The 23,220-nt window shown below is 48.9% G+C and overlaps 1 protein-coding gene across 1 annotated transcript in view; it reads left to right on the forward strand.

Moving 5' to 3' along the window:
* Nucleotides 1-23,220, forward strand: part of GREB1 (growth regulating estrogen receptor binding 1) — a 71,330-nt gene that overhangs the window by 32,601 nt on the left and 15,509 nt on the right. The window contains exons 15-23 of the mRNA XM_078055981.1: nucleotides 180-375; nucleotides 1,747-1,883; nucleotides 9,364-9,703; nucleotides 10,729-10,844; nucleotides 12,366-12,565; nucleotides 14,196-14,285; nucleotides 16,828-17,456; nucleotides 20,028-20,130; nucleotides 22,244-22,402. Coding sequence (XP_077912107.1) covers nucleotides 180-375; nucleotides 1,747-1,883; nucleotides 9,364-9,703; nucleotides 10,729-10,844; nucleotides 12,366-12,565; nucleotides 14,196-14,285; nucleotides 16,828-17,456; nucleotides 20,028-20,130; nucleotides 22,244-22,402 — 1,970 coding nt within the window. The remainder of the gene's footprint in view (nucleotides 1-179; nucleotides 376-1,746; nucleotides 1,884-9,363; nucleotides 9,704-10,728; nucleotides 10,845-12,365; nucleotides 12,566-14,195; nucleotides 14,286-16,827; nucleotides 17,457-20,027; nucleotides 20,131-22,243; nucleotides 22,403-23,220) is intronic.

A 23,220-nucleotide genomic window follows, 5' to 3' on the forward strand; every position in this document is an offset into this window, starting at 1 on the left:
GTGGTCATTTTTTTTTTTTTTCTTAAATTTTCCTGGGCAGAGCCAGAAGCCTTGATTACTTGCACATTTGCGGGTGGGGCTAGTTAGAAATGTATTCAACTGCTTGATCCTTGTAAAATTACAGAGCAGTTTTCGTCATTCCACTCACTGTGTCTCCCCCGCCCCCTTTCCTCCCTCAGTAGCACCGTTCATAATCTCTATTCCCAAAGTGACCCGGCCGTGGGATTGGTGGACAGATTGCTCAATTGCAGGGAGGTGAAGGAGGCCCCCAACATCGTGACGCTCCACGTGACTTCCTTCCCTTACGCGCTGCAGACACAGCATACCCTCATCAGCCCTTACAACGAGATCCACTGGCCTGCATCCTACAGTAATGTGAGTGCCACGGGGCTGCTAGGCCTGGTGTCCCCGTGACCCTTGAGTCGGGAGAAATTCTGTTTAGTAAAAACCTTGATTAACTGGTGTAGTTGGGGGTCAAGAGGGTCTCCTGTTTCTTGGATCTTTCATGTGACCCAGAGTTAGATTTAAACCCTTCCTGGTCTTTAGAAACTTTCCCAAAGGATGTTAGTTATCTTCCCCATCTGAGGACATGTAATGTTTAGTCTAGAAGCCTTGGAAAGGTTCCTGCTTTTCCTATCCCCACATCCTTAAGCTGCAAGGCTCAAAATCCCCTTCCTCAAATGGAACAAACCTCCATAAAACCTGGTGAGGTTTTGGTTTATCCCCTGCCTTTTCTCATCAAAATAGAAGGCTACAACTGATAATTTGAGACTTCTGAGAATAATTGGAGAATTCTGGGTGGTTGGATTCTACTTAATTATACAAGTAACAAGCAAACCTCAAATTCTAGACTTTTTGGGGGTGTCCCAGACTCATCTGAGGGACTTACAAAGATACTGATGCTTGGCTTCAGTCCAGCAGACTTGGAATCATTGGTGGTAATACCAAGTGTTTCTGTAGCACTTTCGTGAGCTAGGGAGGCACTGTTCTGAGTGCTTTATCGTATGAACTCCTATAGGGGGCAGAGGCTAGGATGATTTCTGATTTACAAATGGAGAAAATGAGGCAGAGGAGGGTTGAGCTAGGAATGTTAGGTCAATGGGAGTGAAATTGATTAGATAAATGCATTTCTTCCTGCTGATTTTAATAGCAAGCTGAACGCAAGATGGTTGATTGGCCTATTCCTAAAACTAGCTTAAAATTGTTGGAAAGAAGCCATTTTAACCAAGGAAGTTGTGGGTTTAAAACACAAGGCTGATGTTTTTCTTGGCAGAGACACTAGGGTCAGATGAACGAAGAGTCTTGACTGATATGGATGCACCATCCTTTAAGTATAGAGTGCTCTGTGCTCTGGGTCTGCAGAGGGAAGTAATATATAAAACATCAGCAGCAGGACTGCAGAGTCAGCACAATTTATTTTTATTTACAAGATTCTATTTATTAGAGAGAGAGCATGTGCATGTGTATGCACATGAGCTGGGTGAGGAGAAGAGGGAGAGAGAAAATCTCAAGCAGACTCCATGATGAGCACGGAGCCTGACATGGGGCTCAATTTCTCGACCCTGAGATCATGACCTGAGCCGAGATCAAGAGTAGGATGCTTAACTGACTTGAGCCATCGAGGCTCCGCACGTCAGCACAATTTAGATCAAGATGCCTCTGCCAGCCATCTACGTGCCCAGCGTGTGAATCTCTCCATCGCCGCAAATGCAGTGTTTGTGTGACTGGTGTTCTTCTCTGTTTTAGGGAGTGGACTTATATCCTGAGAATAAGAAGTACTTCGGGTTGTCAGAGTTCATTGAGTCCACCCTTTCGGGACACAGCCTCCCTTTGCTCAGATACGACAGTTCCTTTGAGGCCATGGTCACGGCATTAGGAAAAAGGTACATGTCTCTGTTGGAAGTTACTAAAATGCTCAGGAGTTGAGTGTAAGCTGAAGAGTGTGCAGCCAGAGAATTCCAGGAAGGGGGCCACCTTCCTCCTTTCTTGGGTGACTCTGTCCCTCCACTAAAGGGATCCTGGTTTATTTCTTGCCCTGCCTGTGGGGCCAGTGATACCTGTCATGCCGTTGTTCCAGAATGTTTTAGAGATGGGAATGGGCAGTGATATGCTGGAATGTGGGAGGGTGTGTTTGAGACACGGGGAAGCCAAGAAAATGGGAGGAGGTAAGACACCAAAAGATTTAAAGGAAATGATAGTGACAATCATAGTTGGCTTCATCCTTTCATGTCCCATGTGTATCATCTGCCGAGTGCTTATTTTATACTGTTTGCTGTTCCAAGAGCCTCGCCATCTCTCTTAGCCAGTTGCTGTTATTATTTCCATTTTGCAAATAAACAGGCTCCGAGAGACCCGCATGACTTTCCGGGCCCCACATCTGGCCAGTGACAGAACTGGCCATGAACCCAGCATCAGCCTGACTCTACAGCTCACCCTCCGACCCATGTCATGGCAGACCGCTGAGGCAGGTTTTAATGCTGCCATTTCTCAGATGAGGAAACCGAGGCCTGGGAGGTTAAGTGATTGCCATCATCACCCAGTTCATGTGCCATAAAGCCAGGCAGAGGTTTACAGACTGGCCATTTCTCAGATGAGGAAACCGAGGCCTGGGAGGTTAAGTGATTGCCATAATCACCCAGGCAAAGGTTTACAGACTGGCTACTGCAAAACAGAATGAGTGGTTCTGCCACGGGCTCTGCCACCTTCCCTCATGGCGCCCTGTTCTCTTGTGCCAACAAAGGGATTAAATTAGATGTGGGCTTCTCAAGCTGTGTTCCAAGCTGTACTGCTTGGGCTGCATGCAAATAGCTCTTAGGCCAAAAGGGGTTCCATGGTCAATGTGTTTGAGAAACCTTACATTTAAGGTTTTCTTTTCCATGAGAGTTCTCCGAGCCTTCTGTTGCCACACGTGCTGTCAGTCCTGAGGAGGAGGCTCGAATGGGCGGCATCTCCGGTGTGTGCCCTGGGATCAGTATTCCCCAGAATGCCCTTTGAGAAGCTGAATCCGTTTCAGTGCAGGGATGCTGGTGGACTTAATCCGCTCTCCACCTCACACGTGGGCAGCTGGGCGCTCATACACTTGCTCAGGGAAGGAGCCCTGCCTCTGCCTCTCTGCCCTGCTCTCCTCATGCAGCAGCTTCTGTTGGGTGCTTGGTGAACTGTCACTTTGGGCCCAGTACTCGACGTTTATTGCCTAAAATATCCTCATGGCAGCACAGTGGAATAGGTACTGTTATCCCTGTGTGGCAGAGGAAGGAATGGACTTAAGTTGGGTCCCCTGTCCTAGGTCACATGGGGGGTTGGTAGTGAAGCCAGACCTAATCCTTGTCACTTGACTCCAAAATAGTGGAACCACCAAGCCATATGGAGCAAGGTCTCATGGCCAGAAGGCCAGACTGGCCGCGGGACCATACATTCTGGCTTTACACTTAGGAAAACGTGAGTTTTAACCTTTGGCAAATCACTGAACCCATATGAACTTCCGTACCTTCACCTATGAACAAATCTACTTTTCTAGTGGCTTCTCATGAGAGTTTGATGAAACAGGAACACGTGCAGACTCAGGAATAGTTGTGTGCTGGGAGGTCAGGCTCCAGAATCACGCTTCCTGGGTTCGAGTCCTGGGTCTGTCACTTACCAGCTGGGAGACTTTAGGAATGTTTCTCATTCCTCTGCGGGGAGAATAATGTCTACCAGGTGGGGATGTTATGAGGATTAAATGAATTAATACATACAAAACTTTTTTTTTAAAGATTTTTTTTATTCATTTGAGAGAGAGAGAGGCAGAGAGAGCACAAGCAGGGGGAGAGGCAGAGGCAGAGGGAGAAGCAGGCTCCCTGATGAACTGGTAGCCCGATGTGGGGCTCGATCCCAGGACCCTGGAGATCATGACCTGAGCCGAAGGCAGACGCTTAACCATCCGAGCCACCCAGGCGCCCCTAATACATACAAAACATTAAGAGCATGCCTGGCGCACGTTATTACGTGCTCACGGCAGCTGCAGCCAGCACCGACACGGCTTTGTCCCCACCATCACCACTGTCACCATCGTCCTCACCACCGTCCTCTTCCTTTCTTGCCTCTCTCCCCCTCTGCTGAACCGAAAGTGTTGCGCAGAGATCAAGATTTCCATTTCACTAAGTGAGAATAGGATAGAAAACTCTGGAATGTTGAGTCCTGGAGACTCTTAGGACCGCCTAGGAATCATTTAACCCAGCTACCCCACCCCGTCTTATAATTGTGGGAATTGAGGCCCAGAGAGGGGAAGTGGTTTGGCCAAGGTCACACATCCTGTTTGTGGCAACCTGGATTATAGCCAGGTTTGATGTTCTCTCCACTGTGCCATGCTGCCTTTCCCAGGAATCCTCTATCTGGAAATCTCTTGAAACAGGCAACTTGGACAGAAGGCACTAAGGGTAAGAACACATTGGTTACTGCCTCTTGCCACGATGTGCATGGCCAGCCTGTTGATTTGCCTTGTGTTGCACGCACACCCTAGCATGTGACTGGGAAGTCTGCTTGCAAGACCATGAACTTACTGGTATTTAAGAGATTTAGACATTTAACAACTCCCATTTTTATTCCAATATGTTTTCTGTGGAGCTTCCTATAGGGCCAACCACAAAGGCTTAGGGGTAGGCACATTCTACCTATACCTGCTGTTTGGAGCTGGGCTAATCCCTGCCTCCCACACAGTAGTTCTTTTTTTCTTTTTTTTTTTTTAAACAATAGCTTTAGTGAGGAATAACTGACATTCAGTAAACTGCAGATATTTAAAGTGTTCAATTTGGTGAGTTTTGACATATGTAAACACTGGCAAAACCTTCACCACAATTAAGATAATGAACAAGAGTTTCCTCCTACCCCTTGGTAATTATTCCTTCTTTGCGTTTCTCGCTGTAGACTATTTGCATTTTTCTGGTGTTTTATATAAATGAAATTATGCAGTATATGTCAATAGTTCACTCATTTCTCCAGTGACCGATGATGTTGAGCATCTTTTCATGTGTTATTTGTCATTTGTATGTCATCTTTGGTGAAGTGTCTCTTGATGAATTGACTCTTTTATCATTATGGAATGACCCAAAGAATATTAGTCTTTGTTCTAAAATCTACTTTTTCTGAAATTAATATAGCTACTCCAGCTTTCACTTGATTAGTGTTAGCGTAGTTTATAATTTTCCGTATTTTCATTTTTAACCCACTTGTGTCTATATTTAAAGCTGTTTTCGTATAGACAGTGTATAGTGGGGTCTTATTTATTTATTGCATCTGACAGTCTGTGACTTTTAATTGAGGTGTTTAGACCATTTACATTTAATGTAATTATTGATGTGGTTGTGTTTAAATCTACCATCTTACAATTTTTCTATTTGTTTCATCTGTTCTATGGACTCCCTTTTTCTGTCTTCTTTTGGATGAACTGAGCATTTATGATTTCATTCTCTCCACCACTTGCTCATTAGCTGTAACTCATACGTTCTTTTAGGTGTTGCTTTAGACTTTACAGTATATATTTTTAACCTACTTTCTACTTTCAAGTGATATTATACCATTTCATGGATAAGGATCTTACAGTAGTATATCTATTTCTCATCTCACAGGCTTTGTGCATCTATGCTCATACATTTTACTTAAATACGTTATAAACTCCACAATAAATTACTTTTGCTTTAGATAGTCAATTATCTTTTAGAGATATTTAAATAATAATAATTTTTAAAAACATCTTTTATATTTATGCACATAGTTACTACTTCCAGTGCTTTTCATTTCTTTGTGTGGATTTATCTGGTTTTGTTATCCCTTTCTGAAGGACTTTTTTTCAACATCTGTAGGGAAGGTCTGCTGGTGATGCATTCTTTAAGCTTTTGTGTGTCTTTATTTTTACTCATTTTTGAAAGATATTTTCCCTAGGTATAAAATTCAGGTAGTTTTTTCTTTCAGTACATTAAAGATGTTGCTCTACCGTCTTCTGACTTGCACTGTTTCAAACAAAATCTGCCACCATCCTCACCTTTGTTTCTCTCTGTAATGTGCCCTCCCCTCCCAGCTCCTTCCATCCACTGACCAGGCTGCTTTAAAAAATATTTTAATTTGTTACTGGTTTTAAGCAATTTAAGATATGATTTGGTATAATTTTCTTCATGTTTCTTGTACTTAATTGAATTTTCATTACGTCTGAGGAAAAATTCAGTCATTATTTCTTCAAATATATTTTTCTACACTCTCCTTCTCTCTGTTAGAGTAATCCAATAACACATACATTAAGCTGCTTGAAGTTGTTCCATAACTCTCTGATGTTATTGTTTTTGTTTCCCTTTGTTTCATTTTAGATAGTTTCTATTGCTATGTTTTCACATTTACTAATCTTTTTTTCCTGCTGTGAGTCATATCTGGTTTGTTTGTTTATATTTTTTTTATAAAAGCAAAGGAGTCTTATATGACAGGAAGAAATTCTTCTCCTAAGAGAAGAAGTTGTCTTCTAAGAAAAGAAGAAAGACAATTTCAGGTAGCACATGCATGAATGTATATACACATTGATGAATTGATGATAAACATTTACTTGTGGTTGTTTATTAATCAGGGTTCTACCTTGCAAGTGACAGAAACTCAACTTGAACTACCTTAAGAAAAGGAGAGAAATGTAGTGAGTCATGAAATAAAAGGAGAGGTTGAATAAATAAACCACAGAATGTCAGAGATGCAGCTGGTTTCAGGAGCAACTTAAGTTAGGTATTAAACACTGCTGTGACTCTGTTGTCTTGTCTTTGGTACCTCTCTTTGTGTTGGCTGTATTGTATCTCATTGCACTGGCTTCTTCCATGAAAACATCACCCCTCATTGCTGCTGAATTACACAGTCTTCAGCTTCTAGAGGGGGACTGATTGTTTTAAACGTTGTTTGAAAAATTCCAAGAAAAGACTGATGACCTGTCCTGGGTCAGGTACCCATCCCTGAATGCATCTATTAATGCTGGCAGGGCAGGGCAAGTCCAAATACCAAGATGGTAGCTCCCATGAGAATTCAAGGTCCAGTTCATCTTCTCTCTCAGGCTTTTTAGTTTTGATCTCTAGAATTTGAGTCTTTTTTATATCTCCACTTACCATTCTTAATCTTTCCTGTAGTTTCTTAAATGTATGGAATATAGTGACAATAATTGTTTTAATGTTCTTATCTACTAATTCTATCATTTGTGTTATTTCTGAGTCAGTTTCTACTGATTGATTTTTCTCCCTCCTTATTATGGGTTGTATTTTCTTCTTTAAATATCTGGTAATTTTTGAGAGGATTCCAGACATTGTAAATTTCACCTTGTTGGGGCTGGATGTATTTGTATTCCTATAAATCTTCAGCTTTGTTCTGGGATATAGTTAAGTTACTTGGTAATGGTTTAATCCTTTCAGGTCTTGCTTTAAGCTTTGAGCTTTGTTAGACAGGATCAGAGCAGTATTTAGTACGGGGCTTGGTCCCACTACCAAGGCAAAACTCTCTAAATATTCTATAATGTTCCACAAATTCTGAGGTCTTCCATGCTGGCAATGGGAACAGGAGTTATTCTAAACCCTGTATGAGCTCAAGGCATTGTTCCTTTTAATTTTCTTGGATGATTTCTTTCTTGGCCTTGAGTAGTTTCCTCCCCTATATGCACTGATCACTACTCAACTGATGACTTGGGGGACACTCTGTAGCTCTCCTGAGTTCTCTATTTGTGCAGCTTATTCCTCTCTGGTACTTTCCCCTGTGAGCTCTTGCTACTCGATTTCCCTGGACTCCAGTGTCTTTCCTCAAGTCAGGGAGACCACTGATGCTTTGCCTGGGTTTCCCTTTCCTGACCACATTCCAGAAACTTTTTTAAGGAAGAAGCTGGGGGCTCCTCCAATTTTTCCATTTCTAAGGATCACCGTCTTTCACTTCCTGATGCCCAATGTCTTGAAACACTCTTATTTCATATATTTGTCCAGTTTTTTTGTCATTTCAGATGGCTAAATATGGTTCCTGTTCTGACTCTCCTTGTCCTTTGAACAGAGTTGAATGCTGGTACTTCCCACCATATCAGAGATGGGGAGAAAGTATGCTTCCTCCCAAATGACATCCTGCCCTTCTTCATCCCCCTTCATCCCACCTTGCTCAGGGTGACAAGGGGCCACCACAGTGGAGGCAGTACTGTAGGGCAGGGGAGACCGTGCATTTTCCACCCTGCTCTCTTCTTTTCTTCTTGGGCACTATTTGGCCAGTGCACCAGGGGCAGGGCAAAGCAGTCCTTGGACTGCTGAGTCCCCTTTGTGCCAGAATCTGCAGATCAGTCATGCCTTCCTGAGACAGCAAGCCAGCTCTCCAACTTATAGAATCCATGATGTAGTTGAAATGCTAAGGACGAAGAATGAAGAAAAGGAGGAGAATAGTAGACAAGAGAAGACCTCAGAAACTCTGTGGAAGGTGACTGATTGCCCTGATAGAACTCTCGGGGTGGCATGGCCATGGTAAGGGGCCGATCTTTGTAGATCGAGAAACTTTTTTTATCTTCGCCCCAAAAAGCCACTGTGTCAGGGGATACATTCCAGCGAAATAAACCCACAAGAGCATCATGTGTAAAGCAGATGTCAATTTGTTCCTACAGAGAAACACAGTGGCCTCCAGGGATGGCCTCCAGATCTGTTTCTGATGCGTGGGTCAGAAGAGTGCTTGCAGGGCATGTGGTCTTGGCGGGGTCACCACTTTTTTGTGGAAACACAGATGGTAACAGTTTCTGAAGCCCAAACTGGGGTTCTTGATTTGACTGAGTATGTTCTGATTTGTAATTCATCTGTCAAATCACATCTAGTTACATTTCTGATTACTCATTGTGCTTGAAACAGACGCAGAAATGTGCCTTCGGGATGGTCGCCCTCAATCTGGGGAATGTGATCGCTGCGCTTACATGCTGATCGCTAGTGGTTCTATTTTCAGTGGGAACTGGGGGCAGATTACTGTACAAATTAAGCTGATGAGAGATGAAACCATCATTTGTTTCATTCACTCCTCTCTTTGTTCATTGCACAAATATTTATTGAGCCGCTACTGTGCACCAGGTGCTGGAAAGCACAGAGAAATAGCAAACCTATGCGCTTCTTTCCTAGCTGGAAGTGACAGAGCAATTTTTGATTTGACTTCTAAGGAAGGCTTCCCTTTCAGGTTTGAAACAACCAGCTTCGAAAGGAAACACAACCTGGATGCCACCTGGGGGTCACCGTGCCCGCATCGCTGGCTGTGTTGGGTCCCTCGTTTGCTGGGCGCAGGCCCTGCTCCTCCTCCCGGAGCACTCCGGGCATCCTGGAGGTGGCCAGCAGCCCGGTCACGGCTCCGTGTCTCTGTTTGTTGCAGGTTCCCCCGCCTGCACAGCGCGGTGATCAGGACCTTTGTTCTCGTGCAGCACTACGCGGCCGCCATGATGGCTGTGAGCGGCCTCTCGCAGATGAAGGACTACACGTCGGTGGAGACGCTGGAGATCACCCAGAACCTCATCAACTCCCCCAAACAGTGCCCCTGCGGCCACGGGCTCATGGTCCTGCTGCGGGTGCCCTGCTCGCCGCTGGCGGCCGTGGCCTACGAGCGGCTAGCCCACGTGCGGGCACGCCTGGCCCTGGAGGAGCACTTCGAGATCATCCTGGGCAACCCCAGCTCTGGCATCACTGTTGGGAAGCACTTCGTGAAGCAGCTCAAGGTGGGCGCTGGGGGCAGGGACAGGAGGGGTGGAAGGTGCCTGGGAGAGCAGGGGGGAGGGGTGATGGTGTGGTGATAAGCACCTCGGCCCCCTCCATGCTTGGCCAACCCTCTGGCTGCCTCTCTTGCCCCATCCCTACCTGCAGTACTAAATTACTTATAAATGTTGCCCCCCGCCCCCAATGCATTGTCTTGCTCTTTTTTTTTTTAATGATTTTATTTATTTGAGAGAGAGAAAGAGCGAGCGAGCACGAGTAGGGGGAGGGGTGGAGGGAGAAGCAGGCTCCCCCCTGAGCAGGGAGCCCGATGTGGGGCTCGCTCCCAGGACCCTGAGACCATGACCCGAGCCGAAGGCAGACGCTTAACCGACTGAGCCACCCAGGCGCCCCTTGTCTTGCTCTTTTAAACTTCTGGGCTGCCGCGTGCCTTTCATTCTTCCTGGGAGTGCTTCTCCTCCTCCTTGGTTTAGCCAACGCTTATAGGCCTGTAGAACTCAGCTCCTGTCTTTTCCTCTTTCAGGAAGCCGCCCCTCCCTGCCTCCGGGTTCTCCTCTGCAGTGGGGCTGGCGTGGTGCTCCCTGCCTGTCCTCTGGCTCTTTCCAGGCGGTGGAGGGCAGGGACCACCCCCATAGTCCTCAGGCCCCCCCAGACTAGCACAGTGCCTGGCCCCCAGCTTCTCACTGAACCCACAGAGAGGTGAGGGAAAAAGCAGGAGGGTTACAAAGAATCCTGAGAGAAGAGGTGAGCAGGCACCGAGGGAGCGGCATGGCTGAGAAAGCACAGTAAAAAGGTTAGACCAATTGAGGACATGCACTTTTCTTCCCGAGGATCAGGCCACATATTCCGTGGATCGCTAACACGTGCCGGGCAGTGTGGCTGGGAACGCAGCCGTGAAGCAGACGATGTGCTTATCTGTCCTTCTCACGAAACGCTTTCAGTCAGGAGGAGGACACCATAGATCTGTCAGAGCTGGGCTAGTCCGAAAGTAAGGAGTCTCCCCGCCTTATTGCTTTTTAATTATCCGCAGATGTGGCAGAAAATTGAGGACGCGGAGTGGAGGCCTCAGACCTACCTGGAGTTGGAGGGCCTGCCGTGCATCCTGATCTTCAGTGGGATGGACCCTCACGGGGAGTCCTTACCGAGGTCAGGGGAGGGGGCTGTGTGGCCCTGGGGGTCTTTGAAGAGCCAGCTGCCTGTACCCACAGCTCTGGGGGGTGGTCGGGCCAGGCTTCCAGTGCCCAATGGCAGGTGGAGTCTTTACATTCAGAGTCATCATAGAGTTGTGCATTCATCATGACAGTTTCCCAGCCTGTGGCACTGAAATGTGTCTGAGGTCTGGGCAGCATTTCCTAATTCTCAGACAGGCACCATTTGGGCTCACGGGGGGTGGGATGGCTGTGGCTGGGCCCGGTGGGTGGAGGTCTTCCAGCTGGGGTTAGGGTTTGATGCCTCCCTCAGTTTCTCCCGTGAGGATCACCATGTGCATTGTGCATTCCTGTTCTGTTTAGGAAAGTATCTGATCATCTTGGGGGTCAAGGCTCCTCTTCTGGTATCTCGCTGCTGGGATAGCAGGGCCCTCCCGGTGTAGGAGGTGTTCTGGGAAGTGGGGAGGCAGCTGATGCCCCTTAGGAAGAGCTGGTTTCCACATACACAGCTGACTGTCTTAAAGGCTGTGTTCCTTTGGAGACCATGGCCACGGAGAAGTCAGCTGCAAGCCCCCTCAGTGTCTCCTGGGGTCTCTAGGCCATCACACGGACAGGTAGACACTCAGGACAGAAGGTCACTGGGCCTCCAGTAAGGCAGTTCCTTGAATGGGTGGCAACAGGTTGGCTCCTGAAGATTTACTTAATACCATGGAGAAGAGCAGGTGGCCACGCACATCTTTCCGGGTATAACCAAAGAGTGAGAACTGACATTTATTGGGTTCCTGTCATGTGCTGGCACTGTACTAGATTCTTCTCATGTGCTGTATTTCATTTTACTCTCACTGCTATCACCCTGAGGGAAGGTAACATTTGTGTCCCCTTTGAGCAGTGAAGAAATGGGACTTACCGAGATTAAGCCTGGTGGACCATGGACTCTCGGCTGCCCGACTCCAAAGCCGGGGATCCTTCCCCTGGGCCACCCCACACTTACACGAGGGCTACTGCACACAGTGTCCTCACAGGCCGGGTAAAGGTGACTTGATTGTCACCCTATCCCTAGCATCTAGCACAGTCCTGGCACATTTTAAGTGCTGATTGAATAATTAAATGTCCACTGACTGCATATAGTCTTCAGACAGTGCACTTAGATGGCTATTAATATTAATTCTCATCTTTCAGATGAAAATCTGAGCCTGCAAGAGGTTGCCCAGCTTGTGGAAGTTTCTGGCCCTAGAAGTAGCAGAGCTGGGGTTCAATCTGCTTTTCTTCTGGCCTGAAAATGCTCTCTTGATGACATGCAGGACAGGGCTGAATCCATAGCAGGTGCCCCAGGAGACTTACTGTTAAACTGACTTGGTTGCCAAGGGCTCACTGTACTGTGATCTGCTTTTCTGTTTGCACAAGTCCTAGGGCCCTAAAGAGGCGGCAGGGGGCTGGTCCCGATCCCCATTCCCCCCAGCCCTGGGAGTGGTGCCTCATTGTAGAAGACCCTCAATAGATACCTTCTTGTTCCCTCCAGGTCTCTGAGATACTGCGACCTGCGTCTGATAAACTCCTCCTGCTTGGTGAGAACAGCCCTGGAACAGGAGCTGGGCCTGGCTGCTTACTTCGTGAGCAATGAGGTTCCCTTGGAGAAGGGGGCCCGGCACGAGCCCTTAGAGAGCGACGCGGAAAAGCTGAGCAGCACAGACAACGAGGATGAGGAGCTGGTGACGGAAGGTGAGGGGTGGCAGGTCCACCTTGCCTGCTCGTCTTGGGGGCAGCCTGCACTTGTGTGGCCCTGGGGCCCGTCTCACGGGCAGCAGCTCCGATGAGCACTATCTAGATACGTTTTTGCAGAAGATGGCACACCCCTGATTGCATTCAGATTTTGCTCCCCCCCCACTTTTGGTGGTATGAGAAAATGGAAACCCCGATTGGTTCTTCCTAGCTCTAGAATTCTTAGAGAATAGGAAGGAAAATTGCGATTTCTCAGGACTCCGTTTCCTACTCGGTTTGACTAGTCAGTGACTTTACTGCCCCGTATAAGTTTTGCTCGCGTATTTCCCGTGTGAACCAACAGGTTGGGTTTATTATGAAGTTTGATGAGAAAAGGCCGGTTTCATTCCAAGACATGAAAATCCAACACTATATTTTAATAGGACACGTAAATCAGAGCAATGCAAGGCATCTGACTGTTGTCAACAGTGCAGCAAGAAAAAAGACAAAGCTGTTTATAAAAGCGTGGGACGCGTTTGTGGGGTGTGATGCAGGGTCGGAAGACCCGCTTTCTCTTCCCGCTGCATCTGCTGGCTGTGTGACTTGGGACACGTCGTGCTTCCTTTACTGGCCTCAGATTGCTCACCTGTAAGACAGAGACTAAAAGGCCCCCAGGACAGACTCTGCTGGGAGCTGTAGCAACCTTGCACAAACGTGATTGTGACCCTGACATTAAGATGCCTCAATTTCCCTGTTGCCCGTGGGATGAATCCGCATTCCTGGCATTTTACAGCCTACCTCTCTAGTCTCACTGCTTCTCACACAGTACCCCATGCTGTTAGTCACACTCAGCGCATCGGGGTTCCCTGGCTGTGCTCTGCTCTTGTCACCTCTGGGCCACACAGAGTCTCTCCCGTGGCTTCGAGCTCCCCCTCCTTTGTGCTTCACTTAGAAACCCCTGCTGGCCCTTCAGGGCTCAGGTCGGGTCACTCCTTCCAGAAAGTCACCTGCTCTTGCCTTTCTGTGCCCGGCGGGAGCCTGGCCTCCAGGCTCCCAGGTCTCTCTCTGCGCTCCTTACATCTGTAGCTGTGGCTTGTGAGAAGGGGCCTCCATGAGCCATGAACGCCTGACTGGCCTGTGTCGCCCCCCTTCTGTCTCCTCGGGGCTCTGTCAGAGGCGGGTGCCTGCAAGATGGTAGCTGGGTGGGTGGATGGATGGCTGGATGCATGGATGGATGGATGGATGGATGGATGCATGGATGCATGGATGCATGGATGGATACATGGATGGGTGGATGCATGGATGGATGCATGGATGGATGGATGCATGGATGGATGGATGCATGGATGGATGGATGGATGCATGGATGGATGGTTGCATGGATGCATGGATGGGTGGATGCATGGATGGATGCATGGATGGATGGATGCATGGCTGGATACATGGATGGGTGGGTGCATGGATGGATGCATGGATGGATGGATGCATGGATGGATGGATGCATGGATGGATACATGGATGGGTGGATGCATGGATGGATGCATGGATGGATGGATGCTAGGTGTGAACTCACTTTGCAAACTCTGAAGTGCTGGGCGAACACACGAGATGATGGTTATGAGGCGTCTTCAGCACGTGTGTCTTGAAACAGGCCCCACCTCGGAGAAGAGGAGCCCGGTGAAGAGGGAGAGGTCCTGCTCCCACGATTCGGTGTCTTCGTCCCTCTCCTCTAAAGCATCCAGTAAGTCTCCAGGTGGGAAAGAGTGCACATCTGGATGTTTCTTTTGAGATTTCAGAGAATGAAAAGAGATCTTTATTTTCACCTAGAACTGGAAAGATAAGGGAATCTTTGAAGAACTGGAGCTTCTTAGAGATTGTGTTTCTGGATTAGGGTCTGGGACGTGAGGAGTTTGGGCAGGACGTCAGAGTTCCTGGGAGAAGATCATGGACTCTGTCTCCCTCGGTGGCCTGTGCTGGGCAGTGTCCCCTTGCTGCTCCCCCGGCAGCTGTTGGTTTAGGGAATCAGTGTGCCCTGGGGGAGGAGAGGGCTGGGGTCAGGTGTTCTTGTCGAGTCTAAAGGCAGAGAGAAGTGGACACAGATTCCCTGGGGGAAAAGCAACACACACACACACACACACACACACACACACACACACACACACACACGACATGGGACAGTTCCGTGGATGGAGAGGTAATTTTGCCTCAGGTGGGGGCAGGTTTAGGGGTAGGGTGTGGTCCCTGCAGGGCCTTTGGGTCTCAGAGGAGAAGATACTCAGGATGGAGGAGGCTCGGGCTGTGGAGGGGCATGTGGTGCTTGGGCACAGGGCGTGGTGGTCACCTGGCTGTGGAGGTCAGAGAACACCGGGGGATTTGGTTTCCTGTCTTCTGCCCCCTCCTCACGCAGCCCACGGGTGACAGTGAGCCAGGCTGAGGGGGGTCTCCCTCACAGTTGTGCCCAGAGGGAGTCAGAACGAGGACTCCTTCACATCCTTCTGCGGCAGAAGGGAGACTTAGTCCTCGGCTCGGGGTAGTCAGAAAAGCCAAATGCTGTAGCCTCTGGTGTCGTCTGCCCCAAACAATATAGGGAGCTGGCGAATGGGTGAGTGAATGAATCTGTGCTATTCAGAATAGAGAGGAACCGTGCTTTGTTCTTCCCCAGTCCTGGTGGGACAGCTTTCTAGAAGGTTCTGGGGACACACTGGTCTGTGCAGCGTCTTCAGGAGTAGAATGTCCAGGCTATGAGCCAGGCTCTCTCCTTCTGGAGTTCTTCATTTAGGTGAGGTGACTTTCTTAGCCAAGACTCCTCGGAAGAAGCTCCTGAGGTCTTAGGGGTCTCTGACGAGATGCTTCTCATGGCCTCGGCTGCCATACATTTCAGAGATGAGGGAATGGAGGCCGAGGGAGGTGAGACTTGGCCGCAGCCACCGAGTCAGGGTGGAGACCTGGGTGAGGGTGGGTCTCATCTTTATAGACTGACAGTTTCCCTGGATTCAACTGGGGACAGACCAACTGAGGTTTGGGGGTGGACGGAGAGAAACGTCCGTGTGGGTGTCCATCCTCAGGGTCCTACTGGGCTGGCCCTCACAACCTAGGGAAGCGGATGAAGACATTGGGGTTCCCTTGGTCTACTTTTGGAATCTTGTGCCTCTTTGATGTCCTTCAGGCCCATCTGCCCCCGTTGTCCCAGGCCAGTGCCTGGGTCCCTCACAGCCTCCCCATATGTGCTCTTCGGGCTAGTCCATTGACACTGAGCCAGTCACTTCAAGTGCCTTGCCCAAGCGCGAGGTTATCTCAGCAGGAGCCTTCAGCCGAGGGGGACTGGCCAGTGCTGCATTTCCTCCTTCCGTGAGCCGTCTGGAAGGGTGCTAGATGCAGGCCGTGGAGCCGAGTGGTAGGGCCCTTGGGGGGAGCTCAGATCCAGAGGGGAGGTTGCCTGAGTGGCGTGGTGCGTGGGGTGCAGGCTGAGCCAAGTGCTGCAGGGTGGCCAGAAGGCCTTTCTGAGGCAGGCCTCCCTGGGTCTGTCTTCTGTCCACACCGTCTCCTGGGAAAGGACAGAGTTAAGACAACGATGCAGTGTCCCGTCTGCCCTGCTTTCTGCGGGCCCGAGGTCTGCAGGGCTGCCGTGAGCTGCCACGCGAGCCCTGGTGCGTATGGCTGGGATGATATGAGAGAGCAGGGTGCTGCCCAGTATGTGGCCACACTCCCCGAGGCCTCAACGTGGTGCACGTCGGGGAGGGGCGGAAGGAAGTCCTGGTTCGGCTGGCTGCTCTGCGTTTCCTCCCCCGATCCTTCGAAAAGCTAGGTAATTCCAGCGTTTGGTTAAAGCCTCCTGAGTCCTGAGTCCCGCGCGGCTCCCTGGCAGTTTGCACGAGAAGCTGCCATTGTGCTGGTGCAGAGGCTAGATGTGAGCTCCCCGGGGGGACAGCGGGGAGCGGCGTCCCGGGAACACCTGCACGGGGCGTGCGCGGAGCTTGAGCCGGGTGCTGTGGAACAGATTGGGTCGGGGCTTGCAACGGAGAGGCTTTGAGGCCGTGTGCAGGGTGCTGGGGTGAGTGTGGGGTGAAGTCTCGCCCCGTGACACCGGCTCTCTCTCTTCAGCAAGTCGTGGCTCTGTCCTAAGACAAAAGTTTCTGTGTACCCAGAGGGGGGATTTCGTTTTCGTTCGTGGAAGTTCCCAGTGATTGTCAAGTACGGGTACTTTGTGTCACAGGAACAGGAGTGGTGGGCGGTTTGGCGAGGGTCCTTCCTGGGGCGTGACTGACAGGTGCATCCCTCCCTAGGCTCGGCGCTGTGCGGCGAGTCCTTGGCTCAGCCCGGGCCACCGTCGCAGGGGGAGCGGGCCAGGTCGCCACAGCCCTGCGGCCCCTCGGAGGAGGGCAGGGCCCCCGGGGAGAGACCGAGGCCCCAAGCAAGCCGGGGGCCACCGTCGGTCATCAGCAGGCACAGCCCTGGGCTGGCCCCCCAGCCGGACTCCGGCCTAAGAGCCAGCCAGAGGAGCGTCCAGGTGTCGGTCACCCCGTCGTCCTCCCAGCTCTCCTCCTCGGGCTCCTCCTCCTCGTCCGTGACCCCCGCGGCCGGCACGCTCGTCCTGCAAGCCTCCCAGTGCTCCATGACCAAGGCCTGCCGGCAGCCCCCCATCGTCTTCCTGCCCAAGCTGGTGTACGACATGGTCACGGCCACCGACAGCAGCGGCCTGCCCAAGGCCGCCTCACTCCTGCCCTCCCACTCGGTCATGTGGGCCAGCTCCTTCCGCCCCCTGCTCAGCAAGACGATGACGTCCACGGAGCAGTCCCTCTACTACCGGCAGTGGACGGTGCCCCGGCCCAGCCACATGGACTATGGCAACCGCGCCGAGGGCCGCGTGGACGGCTTCCACCCGCGCAGGCTCCTGCTCAGCGGGCCCCCCCAGGTGGGTGCTGCCTGGCCGGGGCCTGGGCTGCGTGGGGGTTCTCGTGTTCACGCCCACAGGGGCCGGTTTGGGGCTGACAGCATCCCCTTAGTCACATCTTGCCATTCTGACGGCTGACCCCACAGTGGGCGGGGGCTTGGGGGTCGGGACCTGCCTGCCACCCACGGCTGGCTCACGTCCAGCCTCGGACCTCAGGTGCTTGCCTCGCGGGATGTGGGGGCGGAGAGCTTCTCTGTGGGTGCTTCTTCAGACCCTGACTCTGCTCTTCCCACATTAGTTCATTTGGTCCCCACGGCCAGTCTGTGCCAATTAGAACCCCCCCTCCCACCCCCACCCGGGGTTCTGCACCGGAAGGTTTTGGTGAAACGTATTGGGGAGGCAGGAGGCCTGTCCCTATCCCAACCTCTCACCTCACTGTATTTTCCTAACAACAAAAGACCGTTGCAGTTGTCAAAATGGGAGACATCTGCCAAGTGCTGGGAGCGTGTGAAGATGACCGTGTCAGGTCTTGGAAGGGGCTTTGTCAGAACAGTGCAGAGGTGGGAGGTGGGCTCCGGAGTGGGCTCGAATTCTGCCTCAGACAACACCTGGCACCCTGGGCAGGATCCAGCCTTCTCCGTGCCTCAGTGTCCTCTCCGAGAATGAGGAAAAGAGTAGCACCTGAGTCAGAGATGTGAGCAGTAAACGAGAGAGTAACCACAGGGTGCCTGGAGTACAGCCTGACCATAGAGAGCAGGTAACTGTGGGGTCAGTTACTGCTGTTTTCACCCCCATCAATACCGTCCTGTCCCGTTTCATGATGGCTGCCTTCAGACTCAGCCTGTTAATTTCCTTACAGTCTGCTCCAAGAAATGCAAACCCGCAAAAACATGTACAAGAATTCTCATTTTAGGATTGTTTACAATAGTCAAAAACCAAACTGGAAACAACTGAAGTTCCATTGGTCAAGGTCGGTTGAATAAATTTGGGCATAACTGTATTACACAGTTCAGCCATAGAAGGTTGGAGGTAGATCTCTAGATACTGACACTGAAATTGCTCTAAGGTTTTAAATTGAAAAATTTGAAATTGAAATTGAAAAAAATCGAGTTACAGAATAATATATACACAGTGTAATATCAATTAGGAAAATAAGTATTGGTGTGTACGTATATGTCTCTGTGTGCGGAAATACCAAAAAAAAAATTCCCTGGCGGAATTGCCACTGAAGAGGGCGTGGGCTTTGTAAACGTTCTTCTTCACCATCACTCTGTATTTCTTGAATGTTTAAATGAATGAGCATATATTAACTTTTTATAAATTTGAAAAAGGGGATCCAGGTTTCTCCATACTGTCATGTTATTGAATGTTATCTTAAAAAATTTCACCCATTTGATAGGTGAAAAATACTCTATTATAGTTTTATTAAGGTTGAATATATATACTTATGGGTCACTGCTACGACTTTCACAGTGATTTTTCTGGTGTGTTTCTCTTATTTACTTTTCCTTTAGGCATTTGACCTTTTCCTGTTGCTTTGCAGGAGCCCTTTAGAGATTATAGATGTTAATCCTTTGTCTATTATTACATGTATGGCAAGTATTTTCTCTGAAGGTTCACCCAGTCGTATTTCATATTTTCTTTTCTAAAGTTAGTTATTTCTGTTCATCCACATTTGTTGAGTACAGAGTATGAGCCAGGCATTGAGCTGAGAACTTAGAAAGCACATTCCCAGAGTAACAGGGTGGGAGGTTAGCCCACAGGTGCCCGTTTAACCACCTGTGACCAAAGTGAACTAAGACTCAATAGTGTCCTAGCCTGGTGTGTGGCTGAGGGAGCGAGGGACTCTATGATACAAGAAGAAAAAGCAGGAAGAGAAGAAAAATCATTTTCTTTTCCTGGCCTTAGGAGGAGAGAAATGAGATGCCAGACTTTTAAGTCTTGCACAACAGATTTTGTTCTCTTATTAGAGACCTATCGATTAATGCAAGAATAGCAATCTAATTATGCAAGATTCTCTTTTTTTTTTTTTTTTTTTTTTGAGAGAAAGAGTGCAAGTGCATGGGGGGGAGGGGCAGCAGGAGAGGGAGAGAGCAAATCTCAGGCAGGCTCCATGCCCTGCAGAGAGCCAGATGCGGGGCTTGATCTCACGACCCTGAGATCCTGACCTGAACCGAAATCAAGAGTTGGACTCGTCACCGACTGAGCCACCCAGGCGCCCCCATACGAGATTCTTCTAAGACATTATTACGCTTTTTATTGTCAGTTCATCTTTTGAAGCAACCTTTCTTCAGTTTGCTATTAAAGTCCTATTTCTAACAGCTTAGAAAATGTGGCCAATGAAAAGTAGAGATGCATTGCCATGATTTATAAGCAGGCAGGTCTGCTGCTCACGGGAGTCCCTCTGTGGCCTGCCATCCTTCTTTAGGTCACATTTCCCCTCAAATGGCTTTGCATCCCCCTGGCTCTTGCTTTAATGAGGTGGGGTCTTGGAAAGAGATAGGTGACACAGAGCCTGTCTGGTGCTCCAGCTGGTGCCTGCACGTAGACAGGCCCTACTGAGCATTGGCTCCAACTCCAATGTCTTTACAGATTGGGAAGACAGGTGCCTACCTGCAGTTCCTCAGTATTTTGTCCAGAATGCTCATCCGGCTGACGGAAGTGGATGTTTATGATGAAGAGGAGATCAACATCAGTGAGTTATGCGTTGGTGACCCGTGGGCTTAGAATCCTCTTTAATCAGTTTCTCGGGTGACTTGATGTCTTCTCCCATCTAGATGGAATTTTCAGATCAGTGATCCCACTCATCCCGGGGGCCTTGAGGGGTGCTTTTTTCTCTCCCTTGTTTGCCATTGTTTTGCTCAATATCAGAATAGCGCTGGGAGGCCTTCGTGGAGATAAAATTGCTACGCTGAAAATAACCGCTGTTTACTGCGTATCTTCCAAGTGTCCGGCACTATGCTGGATACTTTACATAAATTGTCGCATTTAACTTTCTGCACATCCCAGTGAGAATAATTGCTTATTTCCTGATACGTAACATGCTCAGGCGCCCAGCTGGGAGATGGCAGAGCTGGAGCTGAACCGGATTTGATGGCTGCTTCTAGAAAGCAGCATTATCCATCAGGGGAATTTCCCACTCAGGCAGCTGAGCGCATAGGTCCACATCTTAGGGCAAAATGGAAGTATATGGTATGTGGCGAAAAGCCATTTCTCCTTATTCAGGGAACAGAATTTGCCCTGACTAAGGTAAGACTCCCTTTGAACAGGGGTTTGATGCTCCCCTACCTCCTTGTGTGGCCTCCAGTGGCTCATCCACGTGGTCTGGTAAATGAATCTGTTGCTTTGGGAATTAAAATTTGCGTGAGGAGGCCTGTCTGTGTTGCAAAGAAAGGGAATGAGTAGATTGCACTGGCATCTAAATAGCACTTCTCTTTATTTTTATTGTATACATTTGAAGTGTACAACTTGATGATTTGATATGTGTATAACATTGTGAAATCACCACGACGATCAAGCTAATTGACATGTTCATAGTTACCATGTTCACTGCAGTGTTATTCACTGTAGGCAAGATACACAAACAACCATGTGTTGTCCGTTGATGGATAAATGTCCATCAGCAGATGGATGGATAAAGAAAAGCGTGGTATATACACCCAATGGAATATCATTCAGCCTTAAAAGAGATGAAAGTCCTGCCATTTGCAAAGACATTTCTTTAGATGTTCTTGACTGTGTTTGAGTTTTGACTTGGAGAAAATTTGGAACCAAGGAGGCTCATCCATCCCTTAGTCTTTCCTTTGAAGGAAAGAGGAGGGAGGCTCTTCATCCAAGCTCTGAGCTTTCACACCTCCCCCCTCACAGTTTGGAACTGAATTTCAGATGAAAATCAGACCTGTTGAGTCTCTGTGTCCTCACTTTCTTGGATATCCCAATGACAAAGGATTTGAGCCCAGTTTGTTCAACTTCAAAGCCCATTTTCTCAGAAACTCTCTCTCCTATTGCCTTGGTTTTCTCTTTGGGAAAGCATGGATAATTGCTGTTTTAAGGGGTGTTGTGAAGATTAAGATACATATGAAGCACTGAGCACTTATTACACACGCAATAAACATGCCTCTCCCTCTTCTTTGTTTGTTTCTTCTCTTATGGACACGCACTCTGCCCATGTGTACATACCATGGCTATAAAAATCAATACATTATGTAATTTTAGTTGGACCGTCTAGATTTTTTTACTTTTTTAGCCAACCAGCACTGAATGAGCATCATAGATTATACCAGTTATGAGGTAAGATGTAAGATAGAATTTGGGCCATGAATAGTGTTAGCATTCAGAAGGGAGAAACCAGTGGGCTTGAACACTTAGGCTTTCTAGAGGAGCATGAGGAGTTGGTCATATGGCTGTGTAGCATTTAGATGTAAGACAAGAACGAGAACTATGTTAGGTTCCATTGGCAGTGGGAACCAGTATGCTGCATATGGGGTGGGGCTTGCTGGGGGGATGTGCAGAGCAAGCAGTAGGTATATTGGGAGGAGCTGAAGTCAACATGGGAGCCAGAAATGCAAACCCATCCCACAGGAAACAGCACAGGCCATGGATAAGAGGTAGACCCAAAGGCACCTCTTGCTTCCTTGGAACAATCCTGAGAATGCGGTATGTTCCAGGAGCCTTCCAGATACAGTAGCATCCCCTGGTAACCCACAGACTCAGCAGCAGCTCTCCCGCAAGCATCACCCGTGTACACATTTAAAAATCAATCATTCTCACTTCCTAGTTTGTCACCTGTGTTTCTACCAATCTTACAGATCTCAGAGAGGAATCAGATTGGCATTACCTCCAACTCAGTGACCCCTGGCCAGACCTGGAGCTGTTCAAGAAGTTGCCTTTTGACTACGTTATTCATGACCCGAAGTATGAAGATGCCAGTCTGATTTGCTCCCACCTTCAGAGCATAAAGAGCGAAGGTCAGCCCCATAAACCTCCACCTTCTTCCAGAGTACGTAGGAAGAGCCTCTTAAAGGGCTGCGCTGAACTGTGTTGGCGATGAGCTCAGTTGTCTGGTGGTGGGAAATAACCAGCGGTGCCTGGCAGAGAACTGAGGTCACTGCCTCAGTGGACAAGGACGGGCTCTTCCCAAGAAGGCAGGCTGGCGGCTCCGCACATGCGGACAGTGATGAGCGCGCTCCTGGGGGTGTGTCATGGTCAGAATATCCTCAAGGTTCTGGTTAATAGGGGATATGAGACATGGATGTTAATGTATGAATTGGGGTTGTCCTAATGAAGCACACATATTTCCCTCTCTAGCCTCAGTGTCTTGTTTTCCCCCTCCTCCTTCAGGGACCACTGACTTTCAGGGTATTAGCACCCCACAGGGCTTCAGGGTCACCGTCAGCAAACACCGGATATGAGTGGGCTAGTATGATTTTAAGTGCAGGCTAGGAAAGTTGGGTGAGTGGAAAGGGAAGGAGGATACTCACCAGTCTCCGTGTCACACCAAGAATTCTATCTTCTCTCTATCTGAAGCACTTTCACTGACCAATCCTTCACATAGACCAGTCTCTAATCCAGGTTTAGGGTTAAAATCTTAATCTGGCTAAGTCATTTTGGCAAACCAGAGGCGATTCATCTGCAAAATGGTATCTGCATCCGAGGTCGGCAATCCATTTGCGTCGTCCTGGAGCGCATCCTTGACTCTGTGTCTAAGACATTTGTAGGTCCGTCAGGAAGACCCCGTGTGAACAGTCTGTTGGCTTCTCCCGCCGAGTCTCGGCTGTTTCGGACC

The sequence above is a fragment of the Halichoerus grypus genome, chromosome 10, assembly GCF_964656455.1.
Source record: "Halichoerus grypus chromosome 10, mHalGry1.hap1.1, whole genome shotgun sequence".
NCBI lineage: Eukaryota > Metazoa > Chordata > Mammalia > Carnivora > Phocidae > Halichoerus > Halichoerus grypus.